Source organism: Tasmannia lanceolata, unplaced genomic scaffold (genome assembly GCF_043159265.1).
Source record: "Tasmannia lanceolata isolate RefF3 unplaced genomic scaffold, GAP_Taslan_0.1 ptg000004l, whole genome shotgun sequence".
NCBI classification, from domain to species: domain Eukaryota; kingdom Viridiplantae; phylum Streptophyta; class Magnoliopsida; order Canellales; family Winteraceae; genus Tasmannia; species Tasmannia lanceolata.
Genome location: NW_027518681.1, coordinates 11,455,948 through 11,476,352, shown reverse-complemented (window position 1 = coordinate 11,476,352; position 20,405 = coordinate 11,455,948). Strand labels below are relative to the sequence as shown.

The 20,405-nt window shown below is 37.7% G+C and overlaps 1 protein-coding gene across 2 annotated transcripts in view; it reads right to left on the bottom strand.

The window, feature by feature from the left end:
* Positions 1–1,468: 1,468 nt before the first annotated feature.
* Positions 1,469–20,405, bottom strand: part of LOC143875479 (phox domain-containing protein) — a 54,716-nt gene continuing 35,779 nt past the window's right edge. For both annotated transcript variants that reach the window (XM_077377041.1, XM_077377042.1), the window contains 5 exons: positions 19,548–19,627; positions 13,641–13,776; positions 9,262–9,448; positions 2,027–2,109; positions 1,469–1,937 (listed from right to left, as the gene is read on the bottom strand). In XM_077377041.1, coding sequence (XP_077233156.1) covers positions 1,815–1,937; positions 2,027–2,109; positions 9,262–9,448; positions 13,641–13,776; positions 19,548–19,627 — 609 coding nt within the window. In that variant the 3' untranslated portion in view covers positions 1,469–1,814. The remainder of the gene's footprint in view (positions 1,938–2,026; positions 2,110–9,261; positions 9,449–13,640; positions 13,777–19,547; positions 19,628–20,405) is intronic.

Sequence of the window (20,405 nt, the reverse complement as noted above, 5' to 3'; positions counted from 1 at the left end):
GATAGTGAAATTTTTTCATTTGGGGCCATGTTTGGCAACCATGAAAATAATATTCCATGGAATATTAGTGGAACAGTTGTGAGAGATGGGCTGAAAAGGATAGAGCTCAGAGGGTAGTAGCTAGGGAGCATGAAAAGTCCTTGACGAGCATGAAAAGCCCCTCTGCTCGTGTCCTCTTAAGTGTGTCCTCCCTCCTTGTTAGCTCACCTTTGCCCACATATATTCCATGAAATAATTTTTCATCGTTACCAAGCGTACTTGACTAGCAATGACAAAAATAACAATGATTTTTTGGGCCGTATTGATTGCTAGACATCTCTGGTAAAGTATAGAAAGTCCTAAACTTCAAGAAATCAAGAAAAAAAAATTCAAATTTTAGAATAAATGGTATGCTAAATTTAGGAAACACGTTTCCAAAATTAGAAATGATTATACCTACCAAATCAATTTTCTTAATATCTATGAGCTTTCTAGGTGATATATATTGTAAAAACATTTAATCAAAGATCTTAAATGTGGGTACTTGCTCATTATATCTAAACCTTCCATTTGCAGGTAACCAATTAGATAGATGAGGTCCTGGTTCAAAACTCCTTGATATTAAAAATCAACATGCAATGGCCAACTCAAAAGAGGGACCACATGTGCCACGCGTAGGCCAACCCTAAAAAGAGGGGCCACACGTGAGGGGGGAATGTTTGATCTAGGCCAAGACGAACTATTACAGAGAATTTATTGAAACCATGAAATTCGGAATATGGTAGAGTAGCCCCTAGACGGGGAACTACACCTTTGATGGGTGTCGCAATAGCTCTGTTTGCGATATTTTGGAGATTTATATTTCTTCCATTTTATTGGATGGAATTTCAAAGAGTTAGGTCCATAAGAACCATGACTGGCATAAAATCTAGGATTGGATTGAAAAAAGCATAAGATTCAGCATGCCAACCATTAAACAACTAATTAGAAACACAAGACAACCAATCAAAAATGTCACAAAGAAGTATAAAAAATTAAATAATGCCATCTCCAACGGCTTAAGCTTTTGGAGTAACTGGTTGTTTCACAAGGTTGGGTTAGGGTTTAGAAAAGCCTCAGGTTGGGTTAGGGTTGAGGCAAGGCAACCAGAACACGACCTCTGTCTTTTAATTTTATCATGATTTTCTTAGGGTTATATTTTTTATTCTTGTATTATTCTGTTCGTCCTAGGCGAACCCGAACCCAACCCGATCCAACTTGACCCGAGTTGCACCCAAAATAAGAAAGTTAGAAATTTAACTAGACTTAAGGTTCTTAAAGGCTTTCATGATATATGCAAATTCCTCTTTAAAAAGTATTCATTCTAGATTCACAGATGCAAAATTCATGACCAAAGTTTCTATCAGCGAAGCAAAGCAAAAATAAATTGCAAAATGAACCAATAAAAATCAGATGGATTTTTAGAGGAATCAGTCCACTGAGCTCAAAAGATACTAAAGAAACCCCATGAAATAAATTACAAAAACTGGGTATGTGTTTTGCATGTTGCGATGGAGCTCTACTCTGAAGGAATTATATACAGTCCAAATGTACACATGTACAGTTTGAATGGGAAATACAGAGGCCCCTTTCCCAACCCAAAAAAGAATTTTTAGAATCATTTTCTGTTCATTTACAAGAAACAGAAATACAGGTAATTAGTTGGAAGAGATTGCACTCATCGAACAAACGCGGAAATTTCAATCTTGGGATGCATGGATGCGTCTTTGATCACCAGGAAAGAGAGATGTACAAATGCCACACTCAAGAAAAACTTGCAGAACTGACCTGGTTTTTTAAGCTGGTTGTGGACGCATCTTCTCGTGTATGTCTTGGATGAGATCACGTAGCTCCGGGAAAACTGAAACGAGGACTAGTTCCAACATGCAGTATGCAAGCTGCTTGAGGCAGACACTAGACTGCAATGTACAAGAAATTGGATGTGCCTTTAGAGAATAAGGGGAGGGGGGGAGAAAATGAATCATGTGTTGCTTAGTATAGTATTTACCTGTAGGAAGAAATAGATGTCTTTTGCACAACGCCGGTACTGTTTATGCCCAATCAAGCTGACTAAAGCAGTTGGAGCTCCACCTGTCATTTCTTGCTTGTTAGTTGTATCTGTGAAACTATGTTGGGTCCCAAAACGGAGTAAAACTCGAGGAAATTAAGTTTCAAGTGAGAAGAAAAAGGAAATGAATTATGAATCGAACTGTTACACAAGAAAAACAAGCACATTTTCCAGTTGCTTAAAATTACATTTTGTTCATGAATATGTTGGCAGTTACTCCGCGGAACATTTTATTGTGAACCTACTTTTTCCAAAGAACTCAAACTTCACATCCAACCTTGTTTGGAGGTTACAAAGTACCCAGTTACAAGACAATTTTGGAAGCTTCTTGACATGATTATACCATCTAAAAACATATAATTATATCATATATGGTGTTCCATGGTGACTGAGGATGCATTGATGTAAATATTGGAGGCAGTTTTCTGGTTGGTATGACTGAGTGAAAATTAAAAGAGAACATAATGTGGTACCAAAAAAATATGGCAAGGAAAAAGAGAATCGATTCAACTTTGGCATTGAAAATTTAAGGGGAACAAAATGAGCATTGACAGATTCCCAATTTTTTTGTGGAACTCATCAATGTGATTAAAGAAAAATCCCACATTCATGCTTTATTTTACTTGGAAATGTACACAAATGGTATGCAGATGAGAGAATTTCTTCCATAAATCATCCCTCACCTTACCTATATGGCCTATTTGTCCAGTCGGAAAAATTCTAGATTAACCTAAACACAGATGGTATGCAAATGAGATAATTTCTTCCATGCGATTAACTTCAATGTGATTTTTCTTTGATCACACTGATGATTATCTCATTTTTGCAGTTGGAAAATTTCTAGATTAAGCGAAACACAGTCGGATGGTCTTAGAAAACCCAATGACCCCCCAACATCCCACACTGAAGGAGAAACACTTCACAAATATGGCATACAACACTAAAGTAATCATCATCCCCAATTTCTAATTCTTCTTTCTGATTCAAGTCAACATCCAGCTTCCAGCTGCAGATGAGATCCATAACTGCACGATACCATGTAAAATAGTAAAATTTTGGTAACGATAAAATTTGAAACATGCTATGCAGACTTCTCTGACACCAGATTCTCCCTCTTTTAAATCCGTCTCTTTAACCTTTGTTGTCACTATACAAGCTTAATGACACTAGTCCTAAATCCTCTCCATTTCTCTTTATTAGTGTTTATTTTCCGGGGCTTACAATTCCAAAACTGTATGCTGAGAAAAATAAAAAGAAATTTCACTTCTTCACACTCATTGAGGGTTAAAAGCTTGCCTCTTTGAAGCAAGTTATCTCAATAAAATTTTCAATCTCAAAGAAGTTTAAGTGCCACATAGTTGAACCTCAAGTTGTATTTTCCAGCCAAGCCAGTCCTTAATATGATGGGGAGAATGTGTCTACCTGGGCAGGCCTTGGGGCGTCATTGTTATACAGTCATCAATGTTTGGTTTCATGGTTTACCTACACAAGATGATTTCATACCTAGTCAAGAACCTTGGAATCAAAAGTAGAGCATGGCATAACCTATATTGCCTAAGCAATGCTTATAAACTCTCACTTGGACAAGAACTCGCCTAAGGAGAGACGAAGTTGACATGGATGAGTTAATGATTGACGCAGTGTGTTTTCTATTGACTTGGGCTAGTCACAGGTGTCTTTTAGTTACTTGGTAGGGCCAGAACGGGGTTAACCTGGATAGTTATTAAACAGTTTGTGATGTAGGACATAGCCAGGGAAATGAAAATAAAACTCAAAGAAACAGTATGAAATTGTAGATCTAGAACCCATGATCAATCTGGATGTGGACAAGGTTTAGGTAAGAACTGAACCCAGACTTTAATAGAAATTTAAAAGAGTGACAAAACTGGAATGGCTGATGGAATAGAATTTTTCAGATGCTTTAAATGAAACCAGGAATAGTTGTAAAAGTTCAATTAAAAAAGTAAGAATCAATAACTTATAGCAGAAAAAAGCAGCATGGAAGGAAACAAGAGTTTGTGAAAACTTTGGTGGGACTCAGAAGTCTTTATGAGTAAATTAATTGACCGAGTAAATCTTTATCATATATGGTGTTCCATGGTGACTGAGTAAATTAAGTGACCTTGGGATTTTTAGAATGAAAACTGAAACTAGAGATCTAAGGATGAGAATAAGAAGGAAAAGAACTAACTGATCTAACATCAGAGAAACAAACATAAGTGACCTTGGGATTTTTAGAATGAAAACTGAGACTTCTAAGGATGAGAATAAGAAGGTAAAGAACTAACTGATCTAACATAAGAGAAACAAACGAAATATGAAAGAAATAAGTCAAAATAGCTATGATACTTGGAATAAAAGGGATAGATATTATTTTTCAAAAAAACCATTGAAAAAAAAAATTTTAATAAAATAAAAGGGATAGATATTGTAGCATCTCACAAACACAAACCCAAGGCATCTCACCAAAAGGAATCAAGTTGCATCACAGAGTAGTAGAAGTCACTTTCACGATTTGCACAAGTTGCAAAAACTATAATTTTTTATTCATCAAGTCTCTCTTCAACGGTCATAGGACTTAGGCTCGTTTGGATTGCCGGAATTAGAACTCGGAAATCCCGGAATCAGGTGGAATCGAAATAAGATGCTGATTCCATCACCTAATTCTAGCAATCCAAACGCATCCTTACATCATATATATAGCAATCCAAAAGACTTGCCTAAAGAATCCTATTAAAACTAAGAAATAGACTCCTAAAGGCAACAACCCTAAACCTAGAAACAAATAATAACTTTCCTAACTCTAATGCGGGTCATAATGATGTGGAGAGTGTCACATGAATAGTGACAGTAGCCAATAAATAGAAACTACTTTTACAGACAAATACTTTCTTAATTGGAATGTATGGACTAAAAAGAAACTAAGTACTAACTTCAATAACAAAACTTCTCTGCATGGGACCAAGGTGTTATGGCAACTCAACATGGAACCCTACGTCATCCACGGCTGGTTTGAGCAAAGTCAAACATATCACAAATGGTCAAAAATGCCCCTTCCATTTTGTGGCTCATTTGCTTGGGTTCAATATCTCATTGGCAGTCCCTGCGGGCCCCACTTGTGAACATTCTAGAGGACCAACTCCCAAGCTTCACTTTCTTGTTGGTCCTTATCTCTATCAATTTGCCTAAATACCAACACAATGATAGAGATCCGCAAGGATCGAATATGATGAACCTTATAAGCAAGGATTTTCAAGATAATGGTATGACAAGGATGGAATAAAAGGTTAACCCCAGACATTCTAAATTAAGAAATTTCTTTTGTATGATTGTCATGCATCTAATATAAACATATTCATAATAGAGCACGTTTTTAACACTTGAGTAGATAATTCTATAAGGTTTTTAAGGTTTTATGTTTGTAAACTAGTCAATATACATCATTGGTTTCTAAGTTTCAAATACATGAAGTGTTTTTATGATTTGCTAATAAAAAGGTGAGCCTTTCTTTTTTGAACCACTAAAAAGTATTCTTTTATTTAGCTCATGGCCCAATGGCCAGGTTAACTTTAATTTCAAGTTTGGTAAAGGCCGTGTATTTTAGGGAGGGCACAGGAGACTAAATAAAAGGCTTTGGTGGGTGCATGAAACCTTGAACATGTTGATATGTATGGGAAGCATCCAAAATGAACTAAGTAGAAGTATCCTAATGACATGGTTACTCAACTTTGGTAATGGACAAGTCTTTTAGGGAGGGTACGGGGGACTAAATAAAAAGCTTTGGTGGGTGCATGAAACCTTGACATTGTGGTGATGGATCATAGTTTCAAAACTCCCTTGCATCATCGTGGACTCACCTGAGTAGATCACTTTTGCCTTGGCCGTATTCCGCGTTTTGCCCTGGCCGCATTCCACATTTTGCCTTGCATAGTCAATAAAAACTCCTTTGACTCTCTCGAGTTATGACCGCGTCAATCGAGTACACAGCCGCATCAACCGAGTACTCGACCGTGTCGCGCCAAGTTGACTAGGATTTTCTTCGGCTGCATTTTGACCCACATCCGCGTTTTCAAACACTATTATGGACGGGAAGCGTCCAACATATACTACGTACAAGTATCCTAATGACATGGTTACTCCAAGAAAGTTGAAAGATCTGGATATCATAGGCCCAAATAATATGAACAAAAATCAGAAAAGCTGAGGTGGAGAATCGTGTACGGCCAAATGGATCACATTTGAGGAGTCCCTATCAATCCACAGTGAAATGGAGTGATTATACACTCCTCATTCATCAGAGGTGATATAGAAAGGAAAGCACTTTCTGCCATATCAAGTATAATTCCTTCAAAGACAACATCACCGTCAAGGCATCCCTCATTTGGAAATTCAACTATTCCCAGCCCAATAGCATAAGCAGGTTGGGGTTTTGAACAACCAATTATTTATACAACATATATCTATTACATTAGGACCATGGTTTTAAATTTCAGCTGAAATCCGAAATTTCGGATTTCAGTGGGGACCGAAACCGAAATTTCCCGAAATTCTGAATTTCGGCCTTTACCAAATTTCGGTCCGAAATTTCGAGAAAATGCCATTTAAAAAAAAATGTTACCAAATTTCGGAAATTCGGTTTGAAATTTTGAACCGAAGTACCAAATTTCGGTGGGGTCCGAAATTAGTACCGAAACCAAAATTTAAAACCTTGATTAGGACACACATACACATCAAATTGTAGAGTTTTTACACGATGCCCAGCCGTCAAGTACCGTCAAAGCAGTACCACCCTTGACATTTGATCCAACAGCAGCGCACTTTTTAAGAGGCTGCTGTTGGATCAAATATCAAGGATGGTACTTCCATCGTACCACCTTCAAGGGACTTAACGGTCAGCCACCATATAATTTCTCCAAATTATATGCTACATAAGTTTTAATATATCATATGAATAATGGAAAATTATGTTACTTAAGACAGTATACAGTAAAACGCCGTGGAATGAGTCGGGTGAAACAGCGGATCACCCTCTCATCCATTGCAGAGTAGTTAGAGAAGTATGGGGTAAATTACTTGTTCGATTTGGCATATCTTGGGTCTTCCCGAAAAGATTGGTTGACCTGCTTCAATGTTGGTCCTCGGCCCCTTGGAAGTAGAAAGGCAAAACGTTGTGGAATGTATCTTTCCTAGCCACCATTTGGGTGCTATGGAAGGAAAGGAATGCAAGAGTATTCAAAGGGATTTCTCGGAATTCGGAATTCCTATTCCTTTGAGTTTTAGCTCTAACGATATCCTAGGTCAAGATCCTCCCATCCTTTAGATTTGTCTCTGCATATGACCTATGGAAAGTTTGGAGAATGGTGTGTGGCTTAGTTGCATTAAAACCAACAATGTCCAAAGAGTGGGTCCCTCCGCCGGTTGATTTTCTAAAGTTTAATTTTGATGGTTCAAGTATGGGTAATCCGGGCCCGGCCAGAATTGGTGGGGTGCTAAGGAATAGTGAGGGAAGGTCTTGTGGGCTTTTGAGGGCCCCATTGGAAGAGCCGATGCAACGGAGGCCGAAGTGAAAGCGATTAAACAAGGATTGAAATTGTTAGTGAGAGACCAGGTGAATAATGTGACAGTCGAAGGGGACTCATTAAATGTCATAAGCAAGGGTTCAAATTTCGGTTTCGGAATGCGTTTCGTTCCTGACCGAAACCTGAAATTTCGGATGAAATCTAATGAAATCAAATAAAATAATATTTTATCTCGCACAAAATTTCGGCTGAAATTTCGGGAGAATATTAAATAAAGAATAAAATCAAGATTTTTTGGAGATTTTCTTTAATTTCGGTCGAAAATTTGTAACGTTTTGAGTTTACCCAATTTCGGTTTCGGGGTTGACCGAAACCCGAGATTTCGGATTTCGGTCCGATCAAAATTTAAAACCTTGGTCATGAGGCGGTTAAAGAAATCCTAAAATCCGCCTTGGCAATTTGATCAACTATTTGACGAACTGTTTGACTGGATCGCTTGGTCTTCATGGTCATTTACTCACGTTCGCCGATCCGCTAACCATGTGGCCGATCGACTTGCGAGAGGTAGTGTTTCAAAGGAGGCATTAGCCCTCTTTGACAACCTTCACCCCTAATTCCTCTCATCTTGTATCTTTTCTTTTTCCTTTCGTGTGCTTCTCTCTGTACTTTGATCATCTCGGTCGTATATTCAATATAATTGGCTACCATTTTCGAAAATAAAAGACAGTATATAATAAATATGAATGAGAACCTTTTCCCAATTCTGAAATAATGCTTCTGCTCCACTATCCGCTTAAAGATTTATTTAGAATGAGAACTTTAGCCCTCAATGAGACTGCACAAATTCAATATGAAGATAAAGTGATAAACAGCCTGACCAATTCATAATGCCAGACCATATAATCAGCACAGGCCCCACATTATTATGATAAAAAGTACTCAATAATTGCTTGCATCTTCCATCCCACATGCTAACTACGAGTAGCAGCTTCTAGAGATAAAAAGCTTATTTAAGAATATAGGGATTCTTTTCACCTTCCATTAATCATTGATAAAAAACCTTCTAATAAGATCCATGGACAATTTCCAAGCCTATGTCTACAAACTAAAGCGACAAACTTTGAGCATTTCTGATCTAAATTGCGTAAGTATGAGCATAGAGTCAATAGCCTATTTCAGAATATAAAATGACCCCGATGTGTCTCTGATACCACATGCTAACTACGAGTAGCAGCTTCTAGAGATAAAAAGCTTATTTAAGAATATAGGGATTCTTTTCACCTTCCATTAATCATTGATAAAAAAACCTTCTAATAAGATCCATGGACAATTTCCAAGCCTATGTCTACAAACTAAAGTGACAAACTTTGAGCATTTCTGATCTAAATTGCGTAAGTATGAGCATAGAGTCAATAACCTATTTCAGAATATAAAATGACCCCGATGTGTCTCTGATACTTTAAAGAAACTATTGTGATACTTTAAAGAAACCATTTCAGTGAACTGATCGATTCGACAGTGAGAAAACATTTAATCACTATGTTATAAATTGTCAAACAAAGTGTAACGGTTCATTTTTTTTTTTAAGGGTTCATGCTCAGCCTTTAACCAAAAACAATACACAAACTGAAAACGTGTTAAGATGTTAAGTCTTACCGAGGATCATTTTCTTAACATCACTAGCCCTACGAGCTGCCTCAAGCTGCTCTTCAAAAGAGCCAGGTCTAGAGATCGTATCAGCAGCTATCCGGCTTGCAGTTTGTGTTGGTTTCTGACTAAGATGAACATAATCCCCTTGAATGCTCTCCAACTTCAGAAAGAATGTTCCATTAGGCCACAGAACCTGGAAAACAACAGTTCAAGTTACAAAATGCAATCGGAGGTTTTGATTATTATTCTATTAATGAAAAATAAATTCACTAAATAAACAGAATGCAAAAAGACTTCGATCACAAAAACTTTTTTCTTTGAATCTACTGTTTCCTCTTTCTGACAAGGGGGTGTCCCAGCTTATTTCATTACAGGACCACATTTTTCCAAGCCAAACTCATTTTCAACAGGCATCTATGTGTTTGAGTTTTTCACTAATGGGATAGTGTAGAAACTGTGTATAATCCACCATTTCTTTATTGCTAATGAGGAATTCAATAAATTAAAATACAAAGTGTGAAACATACGGAAACAAAGATCCCCCATAGTTAAACAATCACCAACAATCACCAATACATTGGAAAGGTGTCAATCTAGGAAACACGGGTACTCTCCCGGGGCTCCCGCACCCGCACCCGACACGTATGGGGTGTGGGTACGTCCGGGTACGCCCCGGGTACGTCCGGGGTACGTACCCCCTTTTTTTTTTTAAAAAAAAAAAAACTGGTTTTGCGTGTCGGGTGCGCACCACGCGTACCCGACACGTCCTGCTTCTTCCTACTGCTTCTCTTTCCCTTCCATTTACTTAAGATTTACATGTAAATAACGGAATACCCCCCTTTTGGATTTATTAAAAATAGTTTCAACACCCAAATCTAAAAGGAAAAAAAGTCAACTCTCCAGTTCTAGTACAAAATTCAAAGAAAAAGGGTCGGTCAAAATTTTAACTTTCTTAACTTTCAAACGGTGGGGTATTTTTCAAATTTTAAAAATTCATAAAATCTATTTTGTCCAAACATTATTAAATCCCAAAAGTCCAGTAAAAAAAATCTCACAATTTGGTCTCTAAAAATTATTCATCTTGTCAGGCACTGGTCAACACACTGGTGACAGACTTTTTTTCTAATGAATGATGTATTGATGCCTCATGTTATGAAATATGGAACTTAATCACTTAAGAAATGAAGAGTAATATTAGAATTTTTCATTTTGGTGATGTTATTGTTATTTGATTGCTCTACAATTTTTATTTTTATTTTTAATAAATATATAATAAAATATTAAAATATATTATTATATTCGGCGTACCCGAACGTACCCGCACCCGGTTTTTTTGGCAAATCACGTACCCATGTACCCGTGTCGTGTCGTACCCGCACCCCGTACCCGTACCCGTGCTTCATAGGTGTCAATTGAAAGAGGACAGCAGATAATAAACATTATCACAGAAAAGACTTTTCAGAAACAGTGAAGGAATTGTAAGACAGATGAAGAAAATGATTGCAGCTGTACTGAAAATCTAGAAGAGGCTGAAATGTATAATAGGTTGCCATTCGATTGCCATGGCATGCCAAAAACTATTGACAAGAGTAGGAAATGAAGCAAAAGATAGTAATCAAGATCTAACAAATGATGATAAAAGGGAAGTGGAAGATTAAAAATGATCAACAAACACTTGGAAAACAATCTGTAAACATTCAGTGGATAATTGGATAACTAACTTCCATTGGAGAGATGGTGGGGCAATGTTCAAGAGGTGGGGAAAAAGTATGGAAACAAAACAAGCAGTTTATGCACAGCCTGGAGAAAAGACAAAGTGCAAGGCAGCACATAAACAAAGTGGAAAGCATACATACATTCAAAACACAATAGTTAGGGCAATTGTTCTTGCACTTCAAATTTCACGAGCAAAAAATGAAGAAATGGACAGTCTTGTAATTATTGATGACTTGTGTTTATTAACCATCTGATCCAAAGCATTAGGAAGGATGTTTATGTCATTTAATAAACAAAAGTACAAGCCAAAAAGTTGAGAACATTCAATATACAATCCAATAGATATTTATAGCTTAAAGCATGCTACAAGATATCACACACAGACCTTGTATGTCTCCTCAAAAAGGCTTTTTGTTCTCTCAAACAAGCATAGCTTATTAGCTTGCATCATGGTTACAAAATTTAGATTCAGAAGCATGTCTTAAAGCATATGATATTGTGCCAAAATATGTTATGTGTGTGATATCTCGTAAAATAAGGTTATGTGCTCGAGTGCCCAAAACACATAGGTCCCACATTTGGAGGGGTGATCCAATGCATTCATGTGCAAGGCTCCATCATAGATAGGGTGTGTACCAAAAATCAGGTCCATAGGATCATCCTAACCCACCCAAAAGTGGAGTTCAAAATGGACAGACAGTATTTATCCACAAATCTGCCCATTTTTGCCCTCCACTTTTGGAGGGGTTAGGATAATCCAATGGACCTGATTTTTTGACGCACCCTATCTATGATGGGGCCTTGCAAATGAATGGTTTGGATCACCACAAAAAATGTGAGATCCATGTGTTTGGGCACTCGAGCACATATAAGCTTATATGCGATCAAGTTCCCAAACACATGGGTCTCACATTTTTTGTGGTGATCCAAACCATTCATTTGCAAGTGAGGAAAGTGATTGTGAGCTCAAGCGCATATAAGGTATATGCGCTCGAGTGCCCAAAACACATGGGTCCCACATTTGGAGGGGTGATCCAATGCATTCATTTGCAAGGCCCCATCATAGATAGGGTATGTACCAAAAAATCAGGTCCATAGGATCATCCTAACCCATCCAAAAGTGGAGGGCAAAATGGACAGACACTGTTTGTCCACAAATCTGCCAATTTTGCCCTCCATTTTTGAAGGGGTTAGGATGATCCAATGGACCTGATTTTTGGTACAGACCCTATCTATGATGGGGCCTTGCAAATGAATGGTTTGGATCGCCACAAAAATGTGGGACCCATGTGTTTGGGCACTCGAGCGCTTATAAGCTTATATGCGCTCGAGCACACAATCGCTTTCCTCTTATTTTATATAGATATATAATACCATATTACATATAGGAAACTGATATTCACACCTTTCAAGTTTCTATGAAATACTACAAGAAACTTCTCTCCATATTTTAATCCACCCATGGAATTTGGACTAAATTTTTTTAATAATTGAATTATCTAATATCAAATGAATAGCGGATTTTTTGTGAGGGTGGTCCCATCTTATGCATAATGGCAGCATGAAATGTCATTGGTGAATCCTTTTCCCCTCGAATTTATGTGGTGTTCCAGAAAGGCCAAATTATCATGTTTTCTTGAGTACTTACTCTGTTTTCTATACAACCCCATAAGTCTCTAAAAGATCTCATATTCAAGATTGTCTCGGTCATAAGTTAGAGGAGGAGGAGGGGAAAGCAGAGAGGAGAAAATGTGAGTTATGACTCAACGATCTCCCCTTCTTATTTATTAACTTAAGTGATTTTTTTTAAAAAATAGCCAATATATTTACATAAAGACAACTTTAACCATGGTTTAGAATTTCGGCCGAAACATGTTTCGTCCGAAATATAACGGTTTCAGTTTGGACCAAAACGAAATCCACATTGAATAAGAAATTCACAAAACTTTGCCGAAATTTCGCCAAAATTCCAAATTTTTGTTTTCGCGAATGGTACAACCTATTTATAAGATTTCCACCGAAATTTACAGGATTGCATCAAAATTTATAAGAATTCCACTAATATATGACTGAGTTGTTTTTGTTGGACAAGTACATCTCTAGTGAGGAATCCCAATTCCCAAGTCCATTTAGTTGAATCCAAAAGCATGACACTGTTACTAATAGATGGCTCTATATGTTCCAAAGCCAGGCCATAATTTGGGCATTTTCTTGCACCCAAATGACACAAGTTTGAAATAGAGGAGTAACAATATCAAAACAAGGGGGTGTGAATATCAGCTCCCACAGGATAGTGAATTAATAGAATACAGAATTGTGAATCCCCAAGGCCCAAGCAGAGAGATTGTCCACAACAACAAAAGCACAAGAATGAGGTTTCTAAACCCAAAACATTATACAACACAAAAGGTACAAATAATGCTCACATTAAAGGATCAACTGCCTTTTTATTAAAGCATTACACACTCTTTTTTTTTTGAATGGTAACAGAATTCATTAAAAAGGAAGACTGAGAAGGTCACCCCTCAAGTACCAAGAAAACAGAGACAACCCCTCATTTTACACACTAAACTACTAATATAAGTTGAAGTATCAACTGTTACGAGATTTAAATGATTTAGAACTCCAAAACAGAAAGAAGATGAAAAAATTTAATAATTGGTTCTTACATCTTGAACCCAACGAATCCCTTGAGCAATGACATCATCTCTCCGAAGCCAATGGATTTGCCTTAGAAGCCAGTCATCAATAGCATCTTCCATCATTAACTGCAATATTTGCTTTGAAATCCAGAAGACCTGCCTTCTGCAAAAATCAGGATAAAGTACAATGCATTTTTTCATTAATCAAGCCATGGTAATAAAAGGTAAATATAATACCAGCTCCATTTATTATTGTGAACTTGTTATATAGCAGTTGCAGCAGTCGATCAAATAAGACAGAGCAACAATCATAATGGCATTTGCTATTTAGGTAATTTGAAGCTAGATTCAGTTTACACACAAATGCGACCAAATCCAATTGAATTGCACACCCAAACTAATCCTAAAACTGCAAAGATGATTGCAACAAATCACATCAAATAATACCACACAATATAGTTCCTACAACAGGAAATAAGGTAATTTGGCACTTTAACATTGCACAAGAATAGGAAGGCCAGCGACCAAACTAGATGTTAGAAGAAAAAAGAAAAAGATTGACCATTGAATCCCATGTTATATAAAAATGAGTTTTTTTTTTTTTAAAGAGGGGGGGTGGGGGGGGGGTGGGGCATCAACAAATTGCAAGATTACGAAGAAGGCAGAAACCCAAGTAAAAGATTCCTGTGAATCTCCACCATATAGGGATTTACGATATCAATAATTTGCAACAGGGATGTATGTATTGCACCACCAGTACTCAAGCAAAAAAGAAAAAATATATGAAACCGAACTGGGACATCGACAAATTTGTAGCTCTGAGATTTCAGAGACAAGAAATATCTGAAATCAAAGCTCCAAGAAGCAAAATTCTCAATCCACTCCCTCCTCATATGCCTTTTATGGTACCCAACTCTTGCCGCCATGACATGATGGCATGGCTAGAATTTCATTTTCTGGTTTTTATTATGCTTACGACATGATGTTTATTACCGTAATTTCATCTACAGATGGATGGGCTAGCAAAAATTAAATGCAGTTCATATGTGGGTGGCATTCAAGGTTCTGAAAATCGGAATCGAATCGTAAATCGTAACTGGGTTCGAATCGTACATCATAACTGGGTTCGAATCGTAAATCGTAAGATTTTTTCAGATTTATATATAAAAAAAAGAAAAAATATAAAAATATATAAAAAAGGTAAAAAATAAGAATAAAATGAGTAATTATCTATATTCCATTTGAAACTATTAAATTAAATATAAATTCCATGATGAGTAATCCGAAGCACAAACCATATTCATCGCACAATAAATTACTAAACAAAGCACAAACTATATTCATTATATAATAAATCATTATATAATTTATCACAACGGTAAAGAAAGCACATACTCAAATCTATAATAATCATCATGCAAAGAAATCTCAACAATAAACAAAGCATTTTGAAATGATTTTCATTTTGAAATCATAATCAGTTCTCAAAATCCAAAACAGACAAAATCGTAAAAATCGTAAAAAGAATCATAAAAATCACACGATTCAAAGTCGAATTGTACTTGAATCGTTTTAACCCACGAATCAATTTGAATCATATCATAAGATTCAAATCATAAATCGTAAGATTTTAACAACAGAGGTGGCATTCATGTGCGCACAATTCTCACTGTAGGGAAATCCATCTCTAGATAAATTTCACCACTTTTCCGTAGGTACTATCAATTGGTAATTCATCAGACACTCAGAAATGACTGCAATTATTCTGGACAATTGTAAAGAATATAATGCTACCTGATGTCCAAACTTGCTAATAGTTGGGACGGGTAGACTTTGGCTGTCGGTCACCCTCGAAAAATCTTACTTGATAACTCCCCGGCTTGGGAGCCAAACTTCCTAATAGTTGGGGCCTCAAGTATTGCGCTAATGCTAACTGGAAAGCTTGATCCACGGACTATACAAGATAGGGAAACATCACTCTACTAACCAAGGGTCTCAGCCAAATGAGAAACCTACAGTCAATTTTGGGTCCTCCACAACATCACAGCAGACCATCATTGCATCGAATCAGCTCATGTAGTCAGCTACATACATTCTACCCTGGCGAAGGGTGAGCAGCTGATCCATGAGACGATCTCTGTAAGTCACTGGAAGATAATTCTCTTTCAACTTCTCCTTCATTTCACCCTAGTAAATTATTGCATCATGCCTCATTCTATGGTATTGGCATTCTACATTAGCCCAATACAATTTGGCATGACTAGTAAGCTTCATCTTCGCAAACGGAATTCGTCAGATATCGAACATTTGATACTATTCAAAGTAACAGTCGAATGCCTGGTATCCAGTCTAGGAAAAGATTAGGGTCAAGTTTACCATCAAGGAAGGTACATCAACTTTAAGCTTTTGCATGATATCACCGGCATGGTCATGCCCATGCAAGTTCTACTCGTAATTTTGGGCATCTACGTCTTCCTCCTCATTAAGTGGTGGGTGTGAAACCCTGTGGGAATGGAGATATCGAGGTCTAAACTGCTCCTCATGCTCAATTGGATGGTTAGGAAAAGGCAAAATTCAATTCCTTTGGGCTAAGTTATCTTAATGATTCTGACGCTGGGAGGTCCGTCATTGTTGGCATTCTCATGCATCCCAATGTTACCGCCATTCTCCAACACTACTACACGTGCGTCGAAATTTTCTTGGCGAGAGATTATACGATCTAGCCGCTTAGCATTAATGTTAGCTAGGATCTCAACCCATTGGTCAGGATATGGGCTTCTGATGGTGATCCCACGTGGTAGTGAGTTCCACAATGGGTGGGGATGCAAGTGGGGAACTATCGCGCGAAGAGCTCCAATGCACATTTTTCGGAGCTACGCGGATGCCATAGTCGCGGAAGCCGGATCAACATCAAGACAAATGCATTCTGAAAACTGTTGGACCAGCTACAATTGGTCTAATATCCAAGTGCGTATGGTGGTACACTGAGAGCACCTTTCAAATCGGCAGGTAAAGAAAGAAAAAAAGGGTTTTGTCGTCTTTTTCCTTCTTTCACCTTCAATTGCGAGGAAATTTGAGGTCGGTTTTCAATTCTCTTCTCTCTCTAGCGCGGTTTGAACTTCGCGTTGTGGGAAGGCCAGACAACCCTAGCAGACCACCCTAGCACAAAACTGTGCACCAAAGAGACCCTATAAATTCCTATTCAAGCATTATTTCTGTTCGGAGGTGTCTTCATAAACACCATTTCCATTTCCCCTTATTTATGTTCAGCACCACCAGAAGTCGTCTTCCTCCCTTCTGCTTTTCTTTCCTGCATTTTTTTTCTTCTTCAGCTTTGTTTTCTTTCTTCTTTCTCTTCCAAAATGGGAGAGTGCATCTCAATCCACATTAGCCACGCTGGGATCCAGATCGGCAATGCCTACTGGGAACTTTACTGCCTCGAACTCGACATCTAGGTGAGATTTCCATGATCTGAAACATTTTTCCTTTGCTCTCATTTTGTATCCATTTGCTTTCGTTAGATCTGTTAGTGTTTGAACATTTAATATGTGTTCTCATTATTCTTCAATAGATCCAGATGCTTATGCTTTTCATTTATTTCCTCAGATCTAGTGTTTCTGTTTATTGCTCAACAGGTCTCGGGTTTTGACGTTCTGAAGAATTAGATCTAGCTAGAATCCTGGGGGTTTTCATCTGTTCGTTCCATTTTCTGCTTTGTGAGGCTATTTGGTTCTTGTTTTTGTCGAATCTATCAATATAGCGGTGTTTACGTGTGCATTTTCCGTTGATTTCCATTCTCAATTTCTGCTGCTTAAATCACAGTCTTCTCTTGGAGCCTGATGGCCAAATGCCAAGTGATAAATCTGTTGGTGGAGGAGATGATGCTCTCAACTCCTTCAGCGAAATCGATGATGGGAAGCAGGTTCCTCGGCTGTTTTGGTAGACCTGGAAGTCTGGAACCGACTGTCATCAATGAAGTGAGGACTGGAACTTACCTTCAGCTCTTCCACCCCGAGCAGCTCATTAGCGACAAAGAAGATTCCACCAGTAACTTTGTCAGTGGCCATTACACAAGTAATTTCGTGTCCCTTTTTCCCCTTTCCAAATTCCTCTTAATTGGATACTGATTCTCTTGTATACACAATTTAGTTGGGAATGGGATTGTTGATCCCTGCTTGGACCGTATCCAGAAGCTGACGGATAAATGTACTGGTCTCCAGGGCTTTCTCGTCTTCAGTGTTGGTCGAGGCACTCGTTCTGGTCTTGGTCCGCTCCTTCAGGAATTTCTCTCGGTTGACTACGCAAAGAAATCTAAGCTTGGATTCACCGTTTATCCCTCTCCTCAGGTTTCTACCTCTGTTGTTAAACCCAACAACGTCCTCTCCACCCACTCCCTTTTGGAATACATTGATGTTGTTGTTCATCTAGACAATGAGGCTTAATTACGACATCTGTTGACGCTCTCTCTCTCTCTCTCTCTCTCTCTCTCTCTCTCTCTCTCTCTCTCTCTCTCTCTCTCTCTCAAGTATCCAAAAGGGCTGTTTTTTTGTTCAAGATGGAAAGAAGAGTGCCAGTGACTTAAGGGGTGTGCCCTGATTAAAATTTTATATAAGCTTGAGGGTATTTACGTCCTTATACCATGTACAACCTGCATGGCCAATGGCAAGGTTTATGATAATTTTCCATTTACTAGGGGTATTTTCTAAATGCCCATTTAGAAATTAAATCAAAATTGGGGCAAAATTCGAATAGTAACCGGGGTGGTTAGGGTAGCCAACCAGGGTTCCTGTCTGGCAATAGTCCAAAACCCTATTTCAACTAACCATGGTTAAGACCCAGATTCACTAGTTTGGTAAAATCGAAAGCAGTTCAATAAAAACCAGTTTCCACTGGTTTGTAAAAACCAAAACCACCTTAAAATTGAAAACCAGCTGGTTTTTAAAAACAAAAACTTGTTTCTATCAAACAAAACTTGACGAAAAGTTGTTTCAATCATCAAAACGGGGATTTACCTGAAAAGTTGATTTTGAGGATTGTGTGTGTGCGGCGACATGGCTGCCATGTAGGCCGACAGCCACCGACAATGCAAGTAGCGTAGGACTTTAAAGTTATTATTTGTAACTGAACCATGCACTTCCTAAAAACCAGATAACCCTACCATGATACCGTGCATCAAAGAGACCCTATAAATTCCCATTTCAAGCCTTATTTATGCTCAGAGGTGTATCCAAAAATGTCATTTCCATTTCCCCTTATTTCTGTTCAGCACCACCAGAAGTCGTCTTCCTCCCTTCTGCTTTCGTTTCCTGCATTTTTTTCTTCTTCTGATTCATTTTCTTTCTTCTTTTTCTTCCAAAATGAGAGAGTGCATCTCGATCGACATTGGCCAGGCTGCGATCCAGGTTGGCAATGCCTGCTAGAAACTTTACCGCTTCGAGCACAGCATCCAGGTGAGATTTCCATGATCGGAAACCTTTTCCTTTGCTCTCATTTTGTATCTATTAGACTTCGTTAGATCTGTTAGTGTTTCTGGTCTATCGGCCAGAAACATAATGGGCCCACATTGTTTGGGTGATCCAAAACATTCATTTGATGGGCCCTGAAATAGATAAAATCTGTCCATTTTGCACCTCCACAAATCGAGTGGCTAGGATGATCCTATGGAGAAGATTTTTTGGCACACCCTATCTATGTCAGGGCCCATCAAATGAATGGTTTGCATTACCAGAACAATGTGGGCCCACACTGTTTTTCTGGTCGACGGACCAGATAAGTTATATGGTCGATCGACCAGAAACACTTTTGTGTGAGTGTGTCCACCTATATATATATATATCCTTTGAAGAAATGTATAATATCGCAAGTAGGACATGACATCATCCCGAAACTGCGGAAAAAGCATGGATAATCAAAACAACAAGTACAATGGATCACCTTAGCCAACCTCTCCGATTAAGTTGAAATATCTTATCAACTAAATTCAACATCGGCACACTTACATTCGGTGGAGACCACTGCAAGAGAAACTTTTTTGTCAGTATGCAAGACTTACTGTAAGAAAAATAAATACGATGCAAGTTTACACCAAATAAACAAAAATTAATAAATAAAACTAGAATGGTAAATGCTAAGAGAAATTGGAATTTCTTATACAGATCTTTTATTCATTAGCTATATATTTTATGATTGCGGGCTTATGGACTTCAAAGCCTTTACATTCAAGTAGAAACTCCAGATATAAAAGAAATGACTCTACACAACCATAACTCCATGCCCATAAATTGTTTATCACTTTCATTCCCATATATGTTCTCATGATTCTACATTTTCTAGGTCAGATCACATCAATTTTAATCATGTCAAATAAAAATTCACAGCATGTAATAAAGCAGCTTTCTGTATAGATTTTCGGCATGATAGTCGTCAAAATTAACTACCTATATTTCTGACTCCTAATAAACTGATTTAATCAAGTTAAAGCTGACTAATTGCCTATTTAAAATGACTAATTTAAGGGACAAAGTAGTCTCATTCACTCATTCACTTATTTTATTATAGTGAATTCATATCATGAAAAGTTCATAATGAACTTTGCGGAAAGACATAATTCACTTATTCGTTTTATTTTACCACAAATTCAACCACACCATCGTAAAATCGTGCAATCTGACCTAGAATGTAGGCCCCATGATATATTACAACACGATAGGCAATACTAGATGATGGACCCTCAACATTCATCAAGCACATATGAGCAAGTTGACTTGCTTTCTTTTATGCCTTGTGAAGTTT